This window comes from Somniosus microcephalus, chromosome 8 (genome assembly GCF_052327205.1).
Source record: "Somniosus microcephalus isolate GS21.2 chromosome 8, FLI_Smic_1.0, whole genome shotgun sequence".
Lineage (NCBI taxonomy): Eukaryota > Metazoa > Chordata > Chondrichthyes > Squaliformes > Somniosidae > Somniosus > Somniosus microcephalus.
In genome coordinates this window covers 34,366,629-34,386,116 of record NC_140994.1, presented here as the reverse complement: position 1 = coordinate 34,386,116, position 19,488 = coordinate 34,366,629, and the positions used below count along the sequence as shown (strand labels likewise).

Sequence of the window (19,488 nt, the reverse complement as noted above, 5' to 3'; positions counted from 1 at the left end):
GCCTCTATCTGCACTGTGGGGATTCTGTGATTCTGTGAAGTACATAAATCACAATGTGCAAGTGCAGGTAGATCAAGCCACTTAAAAAAAAAAAAAAAGCAAGCAACATTTTAGGTTTTATAAATTCAGGAATAGTGTACAGGAGTAATGATAAATTTGTACAAAACATTCATTGGGGCACAGACATAATACTGTGTTCAGTTTTGGATGCCCCATTGTAGAAAAGGACATTAAAGCATTCATCAACATAGGTTTCTCAAGATGATGCCAGGATTGGGAAACTCTAGTTGTGAGGAGACACTTGAGATACTAGAACTACTTCCACTGGATCAGAGAAGGCTAACATGAGACTGAAGAGGTTTTTAAAATTATGAAGGGTTTCGATAATGAATAGCAAACGACTAAGGGTGACTTTTCACTCTTCGTGCCGGGCAGACAATGGGTGGTAGAGGACTGGCCGCATGTTTCAGAGCCCACTGGATTTTTATTTCCATTAACTTCGGCCAATCCGCTACCACCCATTTTCTGCCTGGTGATAAAAGTGAAAATTCATCCCTATTTCTGCTGGTTGGGAAGTCAGTAAGAAGGGATCATCAATTTAAAATGATTTCAAAGAGAGTGAAGATAGAGGTTAGTTAGAGATTCATACAGTGGGTTGTTGGGGCAGTGGAATGCTTTGCCACAGTGAGCACTTAAGGCAATTGCATCATTTAAGGGAAAATTGGATAAATATTTGAAGCAGAGTACGATGGAGGCCTATGGGAGAGGGCAGAGCAGTGGGATTCGTTTCGGATTTAGGAAAGAGCCAGTGCAGACATGATAAGCTGTAAACTTCTATTCCTCTTTTCTAAACCTAACAACCCTTTCTGAATAGCAGCCAGACATTGGCTTGATGTCTTCAGGGATTTATTTACTAAGTAACCCTTGGATTTGTTTCCTGGTTTGTCTTAGTCAGTATTTTCCCATAATCCCTCATTTAGGATCTCTTAAGTGCCTGACTTCACACTCATCTACATTAAACTGCATCTGCCAATTGTCAGCCCACCTTCTCAAACAATCCAAGTCCCTCTGTTGCTTGTCCTCATCTTCCACAATATTAACCACCCTGTTATTTTGGTGTCATCTGCTAACTTTGAGATGAAGCCACTGACACCCTTTTGCAGATGATTTAGAATACTATCACTTACACAGAATATGGCTTATATTGCCCCGCTACAATTCGATCCATCTCAGCACGCACCTGCCAATACTATGTGCCTGTTAATTTTCTGAACTAGTTTTCAATGTGACATTTTGTCAAATGCTTTACTAAAATCTAAGTTGCCCCTATCTACACCCTTGATTATTTTATCAAAAATGTTCTATTGCATAGGTGTGGCATGACTTTCCTTTTGCAAATTCATGGTGACTCTTGCCAATGAGTTTATCTCCCTAAATGTTCCATCAACTTGTCCTAGGAAAACTTCAGTAAAGAAAGAACCAAATCTTTCTAAAGCTTTGTCCTTCTTTATTAGCCACAGAGCAAGATGGTAGATAATTGGTAGCTTAATTTGTGCAAAATGTAAGGAGAGTCATGCGTAGGCAACATTTCTTTCAAAATGCAGAGGTTAAACAATTTAGTGGCAGAGTCAACATTCGCACAGTAATCTGGTTTTGGCGAGTGATCCGTTCTTGGTATGTGTGATTATAGAGGTGAGAAGTTCAAGTTATTTGACAAATTATCATACTGAGATTTATTCATATCAATGTAACAATTTCATATTCATATTTTGAAGTTCTTTGAGCAAAAAAGTTGCATTATCCAATAATTCGAATTAAGCAATGTAAATAGTACAGTTGGGATTCGGTGCTTAAAAAATTAGAATTAGAAGGTACTTTGAATTAAGAGACATTTTGAATTAAAAAGGAGTAGACTGTACAGTAATTCTATTGGCGAACAATTGTGACTTTTTTCTCTTTAACTACAGTGCAAAGTTGATCATTCTTTTTGAACTTTGTACAGATGTACCATCAAGGTGAACTGGCTATTATTGATAAACAGTGACCCGGAATTTGTGGTGGGTAATAACCGTGAATGAACAGCGTTCGCTGTTGCTATCCCTTTGAAACTTCAGGATTTAGCGCATGCGCATCCTAACGTGGAAATCCTAAAGTTGTGGTCAGTCGTTCACTACTCCGACGCTGGCGGCGCTGTGGACACCGCCCCCCACCCCCCCCCCCACCATAGCCGGCAATCCGGCAAATCAGTGAAACTGACGAAAACTTGGGCTTTTCCGCAGTAATATCGCTGTTAAATACCCCCATTTAAAAGTTAGACCTGTTTGGATTGGGTGTAACTGGGGTTTTAACAGTGTATTGACTGCTAAACAAAGGGCCGGATTTTCCGATCGGAGTTCTTCCTGTGGGCGGATGCCTCCGATTGGGAAAAATCTACGCACTTACCTGCTGGCTCCGTAGGTCCCGAGACTTCCGCTCCTGGGCCTCTCCTGGTCCGCGCGCGCAGAGGCCCAGGTATCCCAGGGGCGCAGGCGGTTCGCAAACGTCCCTGGGATCACGTGGGCCATGGAGAACCAATGGAATAAGGGAACCCCCCTTCACACTTTTGACAGGTCTCTATGCACGGATCTGTCAAAAGTATGAATGGGGAACACTCGACAGTTAAACATTAAATAATTTTTTTTTTAATTACGTATTTTAAATTAGTTAAAATTAAACAATTTAAATTTTTTGGAAAAAAAAGTTTTTTTACAGGGCTAAAAATAAACTTACCTTTTTAAAAAATTATAAATGAGTGGGGGGGGGGAAATATTATTTTCACCTGCTTTTACCAGGAATAAGATTTTTTAATGGTTTTCAGCGGGCGGAGGTTGTGCAGAAAGCAGAACTCTTTCCCCCCCCTAGCAGAGGCCCTTCTCCAGGGCAGGCGGCTCTTGACAGATCGGAAGTGCCAGGTTTTAGCGCATGCGTACGCACCCGTGGGGGTCGGAATATCCGGCCCAAAGTTTCTAGCCTCGAAAAACTCATTTTTAATTTTATGGAGTGTCAATTTAATAAAAATTATTATTTTTAAAAAGCTTTAAAAAAATATATTTTTGTTCATCTTTATTTCAGGTTTACCTTTCTCCCCCATGTCAGAGCCCCAATCTTTGTTTGGCTCTAACATTTAAAGAAAGTTAGAATAAAAGGAATTTATTCGCTTCCTGGTTTGCTGTCTGTGGGAATTCTGCATTGTGATTGGCTGTTTATTGACGACACTGCAGCACGCACAAGGGATTCCCCACTAACTTACACTGATTTCAACTGAGCGTCGGAAAAGCTGAACTTCTCGCCACAGAGATTGCGAGATCTTTGTGGGAAGTTTATTTCGGGGCCAGCGGCGAGCGCCTTTGCTTCACTGCTGACTGCAAATTACCAGCTGCTGCTGCACCTGAAAATAAAATTTGCCACACCTCGAGTTTTTTTTCTTAAAAATGGTCACACAACAACTTCATATTTTCTTCTAATTTTTCTTCTTTTAATTTTGCTAACAGCTTGAACAAATGGACCTTGAAGTGCGGGAGATACCGCTGCAGAGCCGTGGCCTGTTCAGCACCCGAATGAAGAGCTACAAGCAGGAATTGGAAAAGCTTGATAAGGACTTTGTAAGTTCATTTATACTATGTATGGAGAAATGGCTCTAGATGAGCTCATAATGTCACCTCAAAGCTCGTATACATATTGCCAAACTGTAAGCGCTCCAGTTGCTAATCTCCCCAAAATCTCGCTCATTGTAATTGTGTACTTCTCAACAAATTTTAATCGTAACATTTTGCTGCATTTACCATTTGCTAGAAAGATAGTGTTGAAGCTCTCATGATGGCTGAGTGAGGAGACAAACCACCGGTGCAGTACTGAGCCATACAGACTAGCAAGGTATTTTTCTGTTTTTATTTCAGATTTCAAGCATCCACAGTATTTTGCTATCAGACTAGGAAGGTCACAGGTTCAATTCTTGGTCTGCATTGAGTTTGCCGATCTCGGCTTGAGAGGTAGTAGAGCCAAAGAACCAGAGGGGAGATGAGAATGTTTTTTACGTAGTGAATTGTTATGATCTGCAATGCACTGCCCGAAAGGGTGGTGGAAGCAGATTCAATAATAACTTTCAAAAGGCAATTGGATAAATACTTGAAAAGGAAACATTTGCAGGACTATGGGGAAAGAGCAGGGGAGCGGGACTAATCAGATAGCTCTTTCAAAGAGCTGGCAAAGGCACGATGGGCTGAATAGCCTGCTTCTGTGCTGCAGGATTCTGTGATGCTACGTTAACCTGGATGATCAGCCATGATCTCATTGAATGGCGGAGTAGGCTCGAGGGGCCAAATGGCCTACTCCTGCTCCTATCTTCTATGTTTCTAACCTCAGCATCTTGGGCCAGGGAGGGGAACAATAAACCAGCATTCCTGCTCCTGATTCCTATCCAGTGACTTTTGCTAGAAAATGCACTTGTATGAAAGCTGGTCGAGAACAAGATTGGGTTTGGCAGTCACATCCCCTACAATCTAGCAGCTTGCCACCGGCATTTGGACTTGTACATGAAAGATTACCATTTGGGTGAGATACTGGAAGTGCTGTGGAATTGTACCTCCGCACAAGTCAGTATCTTCAGGAGAGAAGAATAGAAAATCGGGAAACGGATGGACAATCAAAATGTGAATGAAAACACTGTACAACACTCGCTATAAAGCCATCATACGTGGGAAGATATTGTCACATTGCTCAGAAATTAAGTCTTTAGTACGTGATGCCAAAAGGGGTGAAAATATTATGAAGAGCAAGCTATTTTTTTTTTTTACAAAGACACAGTATAACCATATCCATTTGGTGTGTTGGATTTGCAGAATTAATCAAATGAAAATGGCAGATTTTATTAATGCCACATGATTTTCATTGGTTGAATAATTCTCTTGAATTTCATCTGTCCAAGATGTGAAGCTGGCACACACTCACTCTTCCAACTGTGCACAGTTGCTTTTGATACCAAACAGCAACATAGACAGAATTATTTGATTAAATGTGACACAGCAAGTGGCTACCCAACATTCTTTATATCTCGTTTCCAAAACAATTTTCAAGACAACACAATGGAGCTTCTATTATTGTGGTTTACCTCATTCCCCAGCCTCCCTAGATTAAGCTGCACCAATTATATATTGTTGCGATAATAGATAGCATATTTATATGTGATTAACTGATGGGCTATACCCGAGCTTTTATCTAGCTTCATTACAGATTACGTTATTCTGTCCATATCCCTACTGTTATAAAGAGGCTGTATTTCTCTTGTACTTTACTAACAATGCAATTGCTTTTTTTTGATGCTATTAGGATCACCTATGCTTTTAGCCATTTTAATTGAGACAGGATGGTAGAATGGGCGAACACGTGGCAGATGAAATTTAACACCGAAAAGTGCGAAGTGATACATTTTGGTAGGAAGAATGAAGAGAGGCAATATAAACTAAAGGGTACAATTCTAAAGAGGGTGCATGAACAGAGAGACCTGGGGGTATATGTGCACAAATCGTTGAAGGTGGTAGGGCAGGTTGAGAAAGCGGTTAAAAAAGCTTACGGGATCCTGGGCTTCATGAATAGAGGTATAGAGCACAAAAGCAAGGAAGTTATGGTGAACCTTTATAAAACACTGGTTCGGCCTCAACTGGAGTATTGTGTCCAATTCTGGGCACCGCACTTTTGGAAGGATGTGAAGGCCTTAGAGAGGGTGCAGAAAAGATTTACAAGAATGGTTCCAGGGATGAGGGACTTCAGTTACGTGGATAGACTGGAGAAACTGGGGTTGTTCTCCTTCGAGCTGAGAGGAGATTTGATAGAGGTGTTCAAAATCATGAGGGGTCTAGACAGAGTAGATAGAGAGAAACTGTTCCCATTGACGGAAGGGTCGAAAACCAGAGGACACAGATTTAAGGTGATTGACAGAAGAACCAAAGGCAACATGAGGAAAAACTTTTTTACGCTGCGAGTGGTTATCATCTGGAATGCACTGCCTGATCAAGGCTTTCTAAAGGGAGTTGGATAAGCACCTAAAAATTTGCAGGGCTATGGGGAAGGGCAAGCAAGTGGGACTAGCTGAAGTGCTCTTGCAGAGAGCCGGCATGGGCTTGACTGGCCGAATGGCCTCCTCTTCTATGCTGTTACAATTCTTTGATTATAACAGTAAAGACTAGGTGCTATGGTGAAGGTTAAATCATTGCAAATGGTCGAAAACAACATCAAGAATAAAGTTTTAAAAGGCGGTCATTGTTGGCTATTTGTGTCATGTAATGCATTGTGTGATGCTCAGTTCACCAGTGTGAAACAAACTCAATACTGGCAGTGTCTGCATGTACTAAGAGGTGAATGACACCGTTCTGGGTCACCTACTGATCTATTTTGTGATATTCTGCGTTTGGAAGTAACAGGTGTCTAGTGCCTTCCCCGTCACGCCAGCCAAAATTGGAGAAAGAAATGGATGGTTAGCAGTATACATGTATTTTTTAAATGTACATGATATACAAGGAATTATTTTTTTTTAATGGTTTTGCTAGGGTTTTAAAATGGGTTGTGAAGAGTAATAGAATGATCTCACCACTAGGCGGCAGTGTTTTCTGCCTTTTCAACTGCTGCTGCAGAAAGCATCGGATTTCTTTTTACCTACAACTGCTTTTCTCCCTCTTTCCTGCCCTGAACATGTGGATTTGTACTGAGATACAGTTCCACAAATGATAGCCTCCCTCTGCTACATGTTCATGTTTATGAAGCCTGGCCTTTTGGATCTAGACAGCGAGTGCCAGTATGCCAATCAACCATGGCCATGGCTCAGTTGGTAGCACCCTCACCTCTGGTTGAAGGTTGTGGGTTCAAGGCCTACTCCAGGGACTTGAGCACAGAAATCTAGGCTGACACTCCAGTGCAGTGCTGAGGGAACGCTGCACTGTTGGAGGTGCCGTCTTTCGTTAAGCCGAGGCCCTGTCTGCTCTCTCAGGTGGACGTAAAAGATCCCATGGCACTATTTCAAAGAAGAGCAGGGGAGTTATCCCTGGTGTCCTGGCCAATATTTATCCCTCAATCAACATCACTAAAAAAAAGATTACAGTGTCTGGTCATTATCACATTGCTGTTTGTGGGAGCTTGCTGTGCGCAAATTGGCTGCTGCGTTTCCTACATTCCAACAGTGACTACACTTAAAAGTACTTCATTGGCTGTAAAGCGCTTTGTGATGTCCGATGGTCGTGAAAGGCGCTATATAAATGCACGTCTTTCTTTTCTTGGGGACATCACAGCTAAACTCACTACTCACCTGACAGCGATGCATACATTTACTAGGATGGATCACTGGAAAGTGATAATTAGTGCAAAACCTAGTTGGGGTGCCCAATCATTTTTCTTTGTAGGCCCCATAAATGTGTACTATTGAGCCTTGAGGCCACGATCCCATTATCTTGCATAAATCTCGAGTTATAGAACTAGCCAATCTAGGTGTTTCCGCAACCGAGGATTCCCCTCTACCGTGGTGGACACTGCCCTCGACCGTGTCAGTTCTATCTCCCGCACCTCTGCCCTCACCCCTGCCCCTCCCTCCCGGAACCACGATAGGGTTCCCCTTGTCCTCACCTTTCACCCCACCAGCCTCCACATTCAACGGATCATCCTCCGGCATTTCCGCTACCTCCAAAGTGATCCCACCACCAAACGTATCTTCCCCTCCCCTCCCCTTTCAGCATTCCGCAGGGACCGCTCTCTCCGAGACACCCTAGTCCACTCCTCTATCACCCCAAACAGCCCTTCCCCTTCGCCTGGCACCTTCCCGTGCAAGCGGAGGAGGTGTAACACCTGCCCCTATACCTCCCCCCTCCCCACTGTCCAGGGCCCCAAACACCCCTTCCAGGTGAAACAGCGATTTACTTGTACTTCTCGCAATCTAGTATACTGTATTCGCTGCTCACGATGCGGTCTCCTCTACATTGGGGAGACCAAACGCAGATTGGGTGACCGCTTTGCGGAACACCTCCGTTCAGTCCGTAAGGGTGACCCCGAGCTTCCGGTCGCCTGTCATTTCAATTCACCGCTCCATTCCCACTCGGACCTCACCGTCCTTGGCCTCTTGTACTGTTCCACGGAAGCTCAACGTAAACTCGAGGAACAGCACCTCATCTTCCGATTAGGCACTCTGCAGCCTTCCGGTCTCAATATCGAGTTCAACAATTTCAGATCATAACCTCGGCCCCTATTTCATTTTTACTTATATTTTTCCACTCCTTTCCTCCCCCCCCCTTTCCTTTTGTTTCTCTCTCACACCTGGCAGCTATCTTTTGCCCTGCCATTACACTTTACACCTAATCCCAGCCTATTACCATCTCGTCTAGCTTCTAATCTCTTTTACTTCTTTTGGTTCTTTTATTCTTTTGTCCGATCGCAGCCCTGCCTTCGATCTAGTTCCTTTTCTCTCCAGTTTTGAAGAAGGGTCAAACCCGAAACGTCAACTCAAATTTCTCTCCACGGATGTTGCCTGACCTGCTGAGTTTTTCCAGCATTTTCTGTTGTTATTTCGGATTTCCAACATCTGCAGTATTTTGCTATCGTACTAGGTGTTCCAATGTAGGGTCTATCCATAAATAAGCCAATAGAACTAAACGGTTCTTCTAATCCTCCAGGCCTGCCATGGCACTGGGCCACCTGACTTTAAATAGGCTTCTGATTGGGCATACCTACCCCTGTTGATCTCTTTTCACCCCTTCTCTCCTTAGCCCAGAAATATAGAGGCCAATTGTAATGCCTTTACTGTTGTCTTAGCTGCGATTTCACAGAAATCACAGAAACCCCACAATGCAGATAGAGGCCATTTCGGCCCATCGAGCCTGCACCGACACATATCCCACCCGATCCCCGTAACCCCACGTATTTAATCCCCCTAACACTAAGGGTCAATTTATCATAGTCAATCAACCTAACCCGCACATCTTTGGACTGTGGGAGGAAACCCACGCAAACACTGGGAGAATGTGCAAACTCCACACAGACAGTCACCCGAGGCCGGATTCGAACCCGATTTGTTAACTCAGCAAAGACGAAGGACTGTATCCGGGACCTACCTGGTCTGTAACTTGGACCTCGTCAGTCGACTGAGCCAGGGTTTTCGCTACGTTTAAAAGAGGTTGCTTTTTGTGTATATTATATTTTGAACATGTTGCCAGAGATCAGATTCTCTTGCAGAGCAAAGCTTAAAGTGTGAAGATTTTATGTTTCTAAGCACGTCGATGTAATGCAGGTTACGACTCTGGAGCTGTTTACATTTTCGAATATTGATAGTATAAGCTGTGCAAATGGTTACAGGTTTTTAAAATCATAACCATATCAAAAATAACAATGCAAATCAGGCAACTTTTAAAATTCAATAATGGTTGAATTAAGACTACAGTAGAGTTGTCATTTTAAAGCATATTAACATTAGGTGGATATGAACATTAACTTTTATTCTTTATATTAAATTAAAGAATATTCTAAATAAATTTCTCTCGGCTCATTGGTGTTATGTATCTTGCAGTACCAATCTGTCTGTGTGCTTTTCTTTCTAATTTTACTTTTTGTGAGTTCACTTGTTTTAACTTCTGTACAGAAGCTCCGTTTGTGGCTCTGCAACTTTCTTTACCAGTGATTGCTACTCAGAGAAATGTGGGTGGCACATTAAGTAAAGGAACGAAATCTGAGGTCTCTTGTCATTTGGAATAAATCAGTAAACAATGACTCAAACTCTCCACACAAGTCTGTGAGAACTGTTTCTATGTTCCGGAGAGCCAGTGTGGAAAAGAGAGAAAGAAATGACACATTCTATCTTTTGAGTAGTTCTAGTGCTGCTTTTTTGATTTCTAAATGTGTGTGAACTCTCTTCCACTCTTGGCCACTTGCTAAAACATTAGCATAATTGCTGAAACATATTAAAGTGTAAAGAAATAGAATCCAGGTTATTTCAAATCTCATTTTAATATACAAGGATATATATCTCATGCTAACTGCTGAACATTTTGCCATATTACACAGCTGTTGGTAACTTCATAAGCAGTAACTGCTCTCCTTTTTCCATAGTGTAATCTTTGAGAGCTATGCAAAAAATATGCCATGAAAGATATGCTTTATGGTGAGGGTGCTATTTTCAGAAGTCATGATGCACTCGAGAACCTGATAATACTGTAGAATCAACTAAATATTCTTAAGTATAGAGCATTGCTTACAGCTATTCTGGAATCTGAGTGCACTTTCTGCTGCTTACTGCAGTCCAGGAGAAGCTTAAATGGGATATTAGTTCACCCATCACTGTAATACAACAAATCTATTGAAGCAATGTCTGATGAGAGTTTGATACTGCAAGATAACAGCCTCACAGATACATATTTTTAAATGCTATTTACCACTTTACAAAACTTTAAGGTGCAGGTAACTTTGTTCTTCTGCCCCATAAACCTCATTATTAGCTTTGTACATTGGCTACTATTGAGGGAGCTGTGCATCGTTGGAGGTGCCATCTTTTGGATAAGATGCTAAATCGAGGCTCCATCTGGTGTCTCGGATGGATGTAAAAGATCCCAGGGCATTATTCGAAGAAGACCAGGGGAGTTCTCCTGGTGCCCTGGCCAATATTTATCCCTGAAGCAACACTACCAGAAGAGAATATCTGGTTATTTATCTCATTGCTGTTTGTGGGACCTTCCTGAAGACAAATTGGCTGCTGTGCTTCCCTACATTACAACAGTAACTACATTTCACAAGTACTTCATTGGCTGGCTGCAGAGCAGTTTGGGAAATGCTGAGGATGTGAAAGGCACTATATAAATGCAAGTTATTTCTTTACCTCCCACAGTCAAGTTGCAGTCGTTGTTTAAGATGCAACTATTTTTTATTGATTTGTTTGTTTCTTTTGGGTGATAAAAGATTTTTTATCTCTTGCCTCCCACCGCCTCACAATGGAATTGTAATTCTATGCATTACACCAGAGAAGTTTTCCCATTTTAAAGTTCCCAATAACCAGCATATTTCAAATTTTAGTTTAAAAACCTACTTCAGTTGATTGTCCCGTTGGGTTTCAAAAGCAAATACTGTTCTACACACACAATGTGATTTTACCACTGTGGTAAATAGATTGCTTTAGAATTTGAAGATTAACAATCGCAAGCACAAGTGTGCAGTGAACACTGACTCTCTCATGTTTAAAGTGGTTGTTTCTCTCTGTCCTCTCTTTTTCTGTATCTCTCTCCGACCACTTTTCTCTAGTTTAAAAAAGCACATTCAATATTTGCTTTCACAGAAATTCCTCCTCTTGCTTTTCTTCAGATAATTTTGAAAACATTAATAATGGAAACATATGGTTACTGGCTGAAGAGAGGCTTTCTTCCAGTTCATGGGAAATTGTGCATACGGCACATGCTCAGACTGCAGGATCTCCCTTCAGCTAAGAGATTCATAGCTGTATAAACATTACTTTACAAAAATTGTTTTTTTTTTAATGTCCCAGCAGTCATTTTCTTTTCTGTTCTAAAGTAAGATTAACCAATATTTAGTTGTTGCTGTTTTTTTTTTTTAAGTAACATGTCGCAACTCAAACAAATACTGGACAGGTACAAGAAGGTTTCTAATTGTCATAGTCACTTGTAGGAATTAGATTTTTGTTCCCCATAATTTCTCTTCTAAGCTTTTCTTTTGCATATATAGTAACTCTTTCAACTTCTTTCCATAAATAAATGACATTTATGGATATCCACAACTGCTGCCATTCACAGAAAAATGTGGGTGGCGATTTTAGTCAGGTACATTAATGAAATCGGAGTTCTCTGCTTTTTGGCATTAAAGCTGTTAAACACAAATAATCAAAACCTGGCATAAGTCTTTGAGAGATATGCTGAATTTTACCTGTGGAGAGATGACATGAAAACACGAAGATGGTTTTTCTCACTTGCAAGTGATTCTAACGTGAGATGTTGATCTTCTAAATTTGCGAAATGGTAAGCATCAATGAGCTCTATTCAAATACTGTACCTCACCAGATACGATGAGGTCCAATTAATGAAAGTGTGTTTGCACACAGAGTATTAGCTTCATATGTCAAGGTGTGTCACAATGACAGTGGTTGATGGAGGGAGGGTAATAAATTGAACTTCATGCCTGAAATGTAGAAGAATTTGATTGAGGAGTTGACATCTTTATGCCCCTTTCATTAAAAATGCCGCTTGTGGTGGTGACGAGTGATACTCTGCTTTCTAGGTGAAGCTACAGCATAAACTAATGCATGTCAACAACTTAGTGAAATTGATGTTTTTGATATGCATCAAAGGTTGGTGGGAATTTGAATGCCTGGTATTTTAGATGCCATTTTGAGCGATTATCTGTGAACCTGTTGTGGCTAGTTATCATGCGAAGTGTATTTACCAATTTGGTGCATAGGTTTATGTGAAACTACAGTAGCTGTTTTTACAGCACTGTTTTTGGAAACCATGTAAAAAAAAATTACAAAGGGGATGCTTTTATATGGGATCACTATTGGAGTAGGAATCATAAGCCATAGTTGTTGTATCAGAGCTTGTAACACAATAAAGAAAATTATGAAGGGATCTACTTTATTTCGATTTAGAAGTCTTACAGTAGTGATTGGGAGTTGAATACATTCAACAACTCATTCTCAAGAATGAATTTAAACGGCTTCAACAGCACAATTTGATATCTGAATCTCTTGATTTTGTTTCTGCTTTTAATTGTATTTTTAAATCAACTATACTAAATTGTTACAAAAACAGAAAATGCTGGAAATACTCAGCAGGTCAGGCAGCATCTGTGGAGAGAGAAACAGAGTTAATGTTTCAGGTGCAATGACCCTTCGTCAGAACTCTTTATTTCAGATTTCCACCATCCACAGTATTTTGCTTTTATACTAGACTGTGACGCTTTTTTAGGTAAAGCTCTCTTCCTATTAGCTGCTGCTATAATAAGCTTGTCATAGCTTTATTATATTGTAGTTGAAGGAAAATACTTTGATTTGGGGATATGTGGCAATTTGGATAATTATATATTAATCAATATTTTTCCCTGTACAAAATTAACATATTCTACTGTAAACAGGTTATTTGATTGATTTGTAGGTATGTGATTTTTCTGGCCATAATAGAAATTCTTAGAACCATGCTACTTACAGATTATTTTTCTATTTAACCATGCTTTTGATGACATTGAAAAAACATCTTTTTCTATTCATTGCAGTTCTCTAACACAATAATTGATGCCTATTTTTAATTAAAATAATGGCGAACAAGATCAAGATTTGTGAGCATGAGATTAAATATGTTGCATTATATAACATATAATTAAGAGCCATACCATAATTGAAATGTCCTATTTGAAGTTCGATTTCTAAATCCTGCTCGGGAGCAGATATGCATTCTATTAATATTGCATTCATTGTAAAATCCGTAAACTACTAACATTTTATCTCATTTACTGGAAATGGGACTGGTTAACTTGGGTAAAGTTTGCATTGATATGTACAAGCAGATTTTTAAGTTGCAGATAAGCCAGCTGTCAGCATTTTAAGGGTTGTCACTATTTCAATATACATATGTCAAGTATAATAGCAAAATACTGCGGATGCTGGAAATCTGAAATAACAACAGAAAATGCTGGAAATACTGAGCAGGCCAGGCAGCATCCATGGAGAGAGAAACAGAGTTAACGTTTCAGGTCTGGGACCCTTCATCAGAATTCTGAGTATTTCCAGCATTTTCTGTTATTTTTACATATGTCAAGTAATCACTGTTTCACAAGAAAAAGTTTTTTTCCCACTGGGATTGGAGCTGGTTGCTATGTGCCAATCTGATCCATTGGAAGGCAGAACTGAAAACTCCGATCAGTCAGAGGGTGGAACTGAAGCCTGTGAGAAACCATTTTTTCCTCTTACAGTGGCACACAAATTTGAAGTTGGAAGTTTTTAAGATGAGCTGATGTTTTTTAAGAAGCAAAATTACATATAACCATAAACGTTTGCTTCACGGAAAGGAGCAATTCAGCCTGTTGTGTCTGTGGCAGCTCTTTGCAGGAGCAGTCCAAACTAACCCACTACACTGCTTGCTCTCTATCGCCCTGTATCTTCCTCGGCTTCAACTATTTATGGTGTGGAGATGCCGGTGTTGGACTGGGGTGGACAAATGTAAGAAGTCACACAACACCAGGTTATAGTCCAACAGCTTTATTTGAAATCACAAGCTTTCGGAGCGAAAGCTTGTGATTTCAAATAAAGCTGTTGGACTATAACCTGGTGTTGTGTGACTTCTTACATTTGTCAACTATTTATACAATTTTCCTTTTAAAACAGTCCAATGATCTCTGTCTCGACTACTCCTTGTAGCAGCATGTTCCATACTCTAACTTTTTGCTCTCTCCTCATTCTATTAATGACGAGTTACATCATTACTGAATTCCCCAACATTGGGAGAAAAAAATTGGTTCTAATTGCCATCATTCTACTTTTTGACTGATCTGATTAGTTCTGACAGCCTCCAGCTCTGCATTCTAATGCATCTGTTTGCTCATACTGACATCCAGAATAACTTGTTTTTCCCTATTGACCTGTTAAAGCTTTCATAATTAAAAAAAAATTCTATTAAATCCCCTTTTAGCTTTCTTTGCTCCAGTAGAAATAATCCCAGTATCTTGAGTCTCTCCTCACACCTATAGTTTATCATCCTGGTGAATCTATGCTGTACTTTCACTATAATTTTAATATCATGTGTGTAATGGGGTACCCAAAACTGCACACTGTATTCTAACTGTGATCTAACCATTGCCTTGTATATAATTTAATGGCCTGCATTTGGCGGTCAGTGGCGAAGGGACAGTGCTCACCGTGGGCCTCGATAAAAGTTGCCCACAAAGATTTAGCGGGCTCTAGAGCATCGATTTCCTCTATTCCGAGTAACTTTGAATTTGGCACCATTTGTGGCATTCAGCAACAGTGCAGGTAGTAGGCAGGCTGATCAGCCCATCAGAGTAAAGAAATCTCACAGACAGCATAGCAGGAAGTGAAAAGCAGGGATTATAATTCACATTTTAATCATTGTACAGAAAGCAAAATAAAGATTGGGACATACACGTGGGATTAAGGTAGAAGCTGAAATATCAAAACATTTAAAAATAAATAATTTAAAAAAAAAGTATTTTAGACATCATGCAATTTTCAAATGTTCTTCTGAGGGAGTGAGACTCCACATTTATAAAATTAGTTTTTTCAGGGCCAGAGAGGTTGTTCAGCAGTAATTATGACTTTGTAAGCTGTTTAAAAACTCAGTTACACCTGATTGAACAAGGCTTAACATTTTCATTGGTTTTGACAGCGAGAATAGTGACAGCAACTTCTGGATTTCCATGTTTAACTGCACATGTGTGGACGGCAGAAGTTGCTGTCAGTTTTACATCGTAATGACAGCGAGTGCTGACAGTTTCACCATCATTACAACCGCAAATTCTGGGCCCACGATTGCCTTTCTGCTCTGAGTATTCTGTGCTTCTATTTATAAAACCCAAAATACTATTGGCCTTTTTTATGGCTTTAATTACCTGCACTTACATTTTCAAGGAATTATGTATTTGCACTCCTGAGTCTGCCTGTTCCTCCATGCCCTTCAGTATATATTTCCATTAATTTTTTTTAATCTTGCAGAGTCAATCTATTCATTTCAACATTGAATATCAACTAAAAAACAGTTTTTAAAATTCTATCGATCTACTTTCTTTGTTTCATCCTCATCAACCAACTTTCTAGCTGTACCGCTACATTTCCTCTTATCCAGCAGTGGTCCCCAAAGAAATTATATATAACAGGCTGTTAAAATGTAGCTTTTAAAAACTTTTCTTTCAGAGGTACTTTCTGGGGCATGCCTGGCTGTTTCCTTATGTGAAGGTTTATTTTCACCAGAACGAATTGAAACCACTTTTTTCAAGATAAAAGGGATGTTCCCTGGTGTAAATACATTAACTGGCTTTATTTGAGTATTACTGTCACTGCACTTGTGGAATTGACAGGATTTGGAAGTAAAATGGGGAGCAGGGTTGGTGATGAGTTACTGTGATGAGTAATGTGGACCATTGCCTGGATTGTGTGCGAGCTGCAATGCCTGGTTATGTTCTGCAACTTGGAAAGCTGCTTTCAGTTTGTTTACACACGTGCTTGAGGTTCTTTTGTTACCAGGGAGCGACCCCACACCATCGAGTGAAGATCGTGGAGAAATGTTAGGAGCGGCGGTATGAAAGATTCCATACTGGAGGTAGTCAGTCAGCTGGACTTGAATGCACAGAATTCAGCTGCCTGTGCCTGTTCCATCTTCTTCTTTTGTATGGTAGTAGCAAAAAACATCTAAGTCAGATATCTAGGTCAAAGTGTAACAGCGTGGATATCTTGTTGGCTGCTTGCGAATTTCCTCTGAGGGCAGAGCTCAGTGATGTGCTCCAAGGTCTGATTAGGAGCTCCGTAGTCGCATGATGGGGTTGCTTTAATCTTCCATCTATGGAGATGGTGGCAGCATCTACCATGACCGGTTCTGAGGCAGTTGATGGTTGTCCACTGTTTGCGCAGAATGCTTGTTCCTACAGATTGTACAGTGGGGTCCATTTGGTATGTCACAGTTCTTCCAAGCATTTTGCCATCGGTCATCAAGGCTGAGGGGAGATTGCTGAAGGGCTTCGGCGACGGTCCAAAATGGCCTTTTAGATTTGAGATGGGTTGGTAGGTTGGATAAGTTGGCCTGGATCGGCATGTCCTTGCTGGTGTAGCAATTGTATTCTCTGGAGATGCATATTCATGGCGTAGGTGTGGTGCGATGCTTGCAAGCGCGGGCAGCCAAGATTTTGGTGTCAAAAAATGCATAGCCATGCCGGAGAGCAGTACTCCACTGTAGAGTACATTAGGGCGAGTGCTGCCATATGGAGGGTTTTAAAAAAAGTAAATCGAACCTTGGACAGGTTCAAAAAAGCAAAATATGCAACAAATTACTTATGACAATAAGAGTAGCTGAACGCTTAATGCATTCATTTGAAATTGCTCTATCTATTATTTTAAGAGAGCTCTGTGATTGTTCCAGGAGAATTATTTTTGCCTTGAAAGGCAAAATAATGGTAGGCTCCAAAATGCTGAAAAATGCATAGAATAAAGTGTCAAAATTCAAAACTTTCTATTGGTTATGCCTCCAAATTCTGCTAGAAATTGAATCTCCTGCTTTCAGCAGTGAATGACTGAGCGCAACTTCAGGATTTCCACATTTGGATGCTCATGTGCTACATCCTGAAGTTCTGGTCAGTTTCAAAGGGGTAATAACAGCGAACGCTGTTCATTCGCTGTTATTGCCCACTGTAAATTCCTGGCCAGTGGATTTATTTTTGCTTTTCCAGCTGGCAAAGAGTAATATTTAAAATAGTGATGCAATCCCCCATCCAACCCAATACTTTTTACCCTCCATGTGGGGAAGTGTTTCTCTCTGCTTAGTACCTTCCCCTGATAACACAGTTGAAATCAGAACCAACATATCCCTTCATTTAAACATCACGCTGCGATGCATTGGGGTGTAAACAGAATTTGCCCCTGTATTTAATTTCTTACCAGTACAACTGTAATATATTCAGAGAAAATAAAATGTTTTATTTTTTGATAACTACAAAATATTCGAATAGAATCTGAACAGATATTAATTTTGAAAAAATGTAAATTTAAAAAATCAATACCATTCTATCTGTGACCATTTATAGAATTTCCATTCTTGATTGATCGTGGGGAGAGAAACTAGTAATAAACTGCTACACACATAATGTAGTAATCCCGGTGCTGATGGATAGAACCAATTAAACTCAAACTAACCAGTTTGATCACTGTTCGGCGTCTCTGAGTAATAGCCCAGTTCGAGGAGAAATGTTGGCGGTCCCTGGAAACCAGATTCATTATATAGAGTAAATGTTTGTACAGTATGTCATAATTTTTTCTGATTATGCAATAATTAGCAAGAAAAAACCAATATATCTGGATGTTTACTGGTAATTTATTACTGATTCGCATCAAACTCCTCCTCCCTAGAAAGGTGTAGTTGTACGTGTATGTGGCTTTATCTTTATTTTATACTACTTTTGGCGATCGTTTCATGTAATTACATTAATTTAAATGTATTTTGCAATAAAATATTCAGAACTGTCAATCTTGGAACAGGTACCTTGAAAACTCATCAAATTGGTCTGTTTCTATTCATATTTCATAGTAAAATTTAAAAATGGATACAACATATTTTATCTTTAATATTTTAAGGTATCCCTGGATAAGCATTAAAGATGAAAGAAAACAAAAACACAGAAGAAATTAAAATCAATACAGTAATTTATTGTATATTTTAAAAAATAGCAATAGTTTAAATTATTTCAACTTGCATTTTAAAACAAAACAAAGCATATCTATCATCAGTATTATAGTTTTAGAGCCCCAATTTAATTGGTTACTTGTTTCAAGCATGTTAACATTTTAAATTGTTTTTTATATTATTTTAAAAAGGCGTGCTTGTTTTAATTATGTGGTCCTTTTTAATGGTATTGCAGTACCCAACTTGTAGCCCTTAGGGATACTGCCTTTACGAAGTATTGTTCTGGCTGCTTCTCTTGATTGGCCCAGAAACTGCAATCAGCTGGAAGCCGAATGACATGCCTCTTAGCCATTCCTTTTATCTTTGAGACGAGTATCAACATTGTATGCTTCCTAATGGAAATGTAATTTAATGAAATCTATTGGGTAAACATACTTCAGATGTTCAAAGCAGGTGACAAAGTTTTTGCTGGCAGCTGAACCTTGGCTGGATTCCAGACATCTAGTTACTATGCATATGGCATTGAGTGAAGCACTTTGGTTAGGGACACATTTTAATTCATATTGCTTGTCTTGATCTGTACGAATGTATGATTGTACCAGCATAAATTATGACAGTATATGCTTTTTGAGTTGAAGAATAGATGATTCAGAGTGCTTTATTGATCTTGCGCTATTTTATCCTTGTAGGAGATGTCACAGGTATTATCTTACTGTAGGTTTTTTTTTATCTCCAAATAGATTATCCTGTAAATTAATTACAGTAAAAATGCAATTGAAAAATAATTCAAATTCACATCTATCGTTAATGGTGTTTTTACTTTGGTAGGATATTGTACATCATTTAACAGGTCTATTTTGTAAACCTGTTTCATTTAAATGTATAAGCAATAATAAACAGTTTGTGAAAAATTAGACCACAATGTTGAATATTATGTAAGAAAATTTTAAATACCTCACAGGATAAATGAAAATACAATTTAAAGAGTTTCTTAAATAAATTTACTCTCACTGTTTCACTTGCAGATTATATAAATTACTGTAGAACTGTTCATATTTACACCGTAAATTTTCTAGGTGGTAGGAAG

At 39.6% G+C, this 19,488-nt stretch overlaps 1 protein-coding gene across 5 annotated transcripts in view; it reads left to right on the top strand.

Annotated features, from left to right (window-relative positions):
- The window catches only part of vti1a (vesicle transport through interaction with t-SNAREs 1A), a 329,428-nt gene that overhangs the window by 37,868 nt on the left and 272,072 nt on the right, over window positions 1–19,488 (top strand). For all 5 annotated transcript variants that reach the window (XM_085994502.1, XM_085994501.1, XM_085994505.1 and 2 more), the window contains exon 3: window positions 3,531–3,641. In XM_085994502.1, the coding sequence (XP_085850628.1) occupies window positions 3,531–3,641 (111 nt within the window). The remainder of the gene's footprint in view (window positions 1–3,530; window positions 3,642–19,488) is intronic.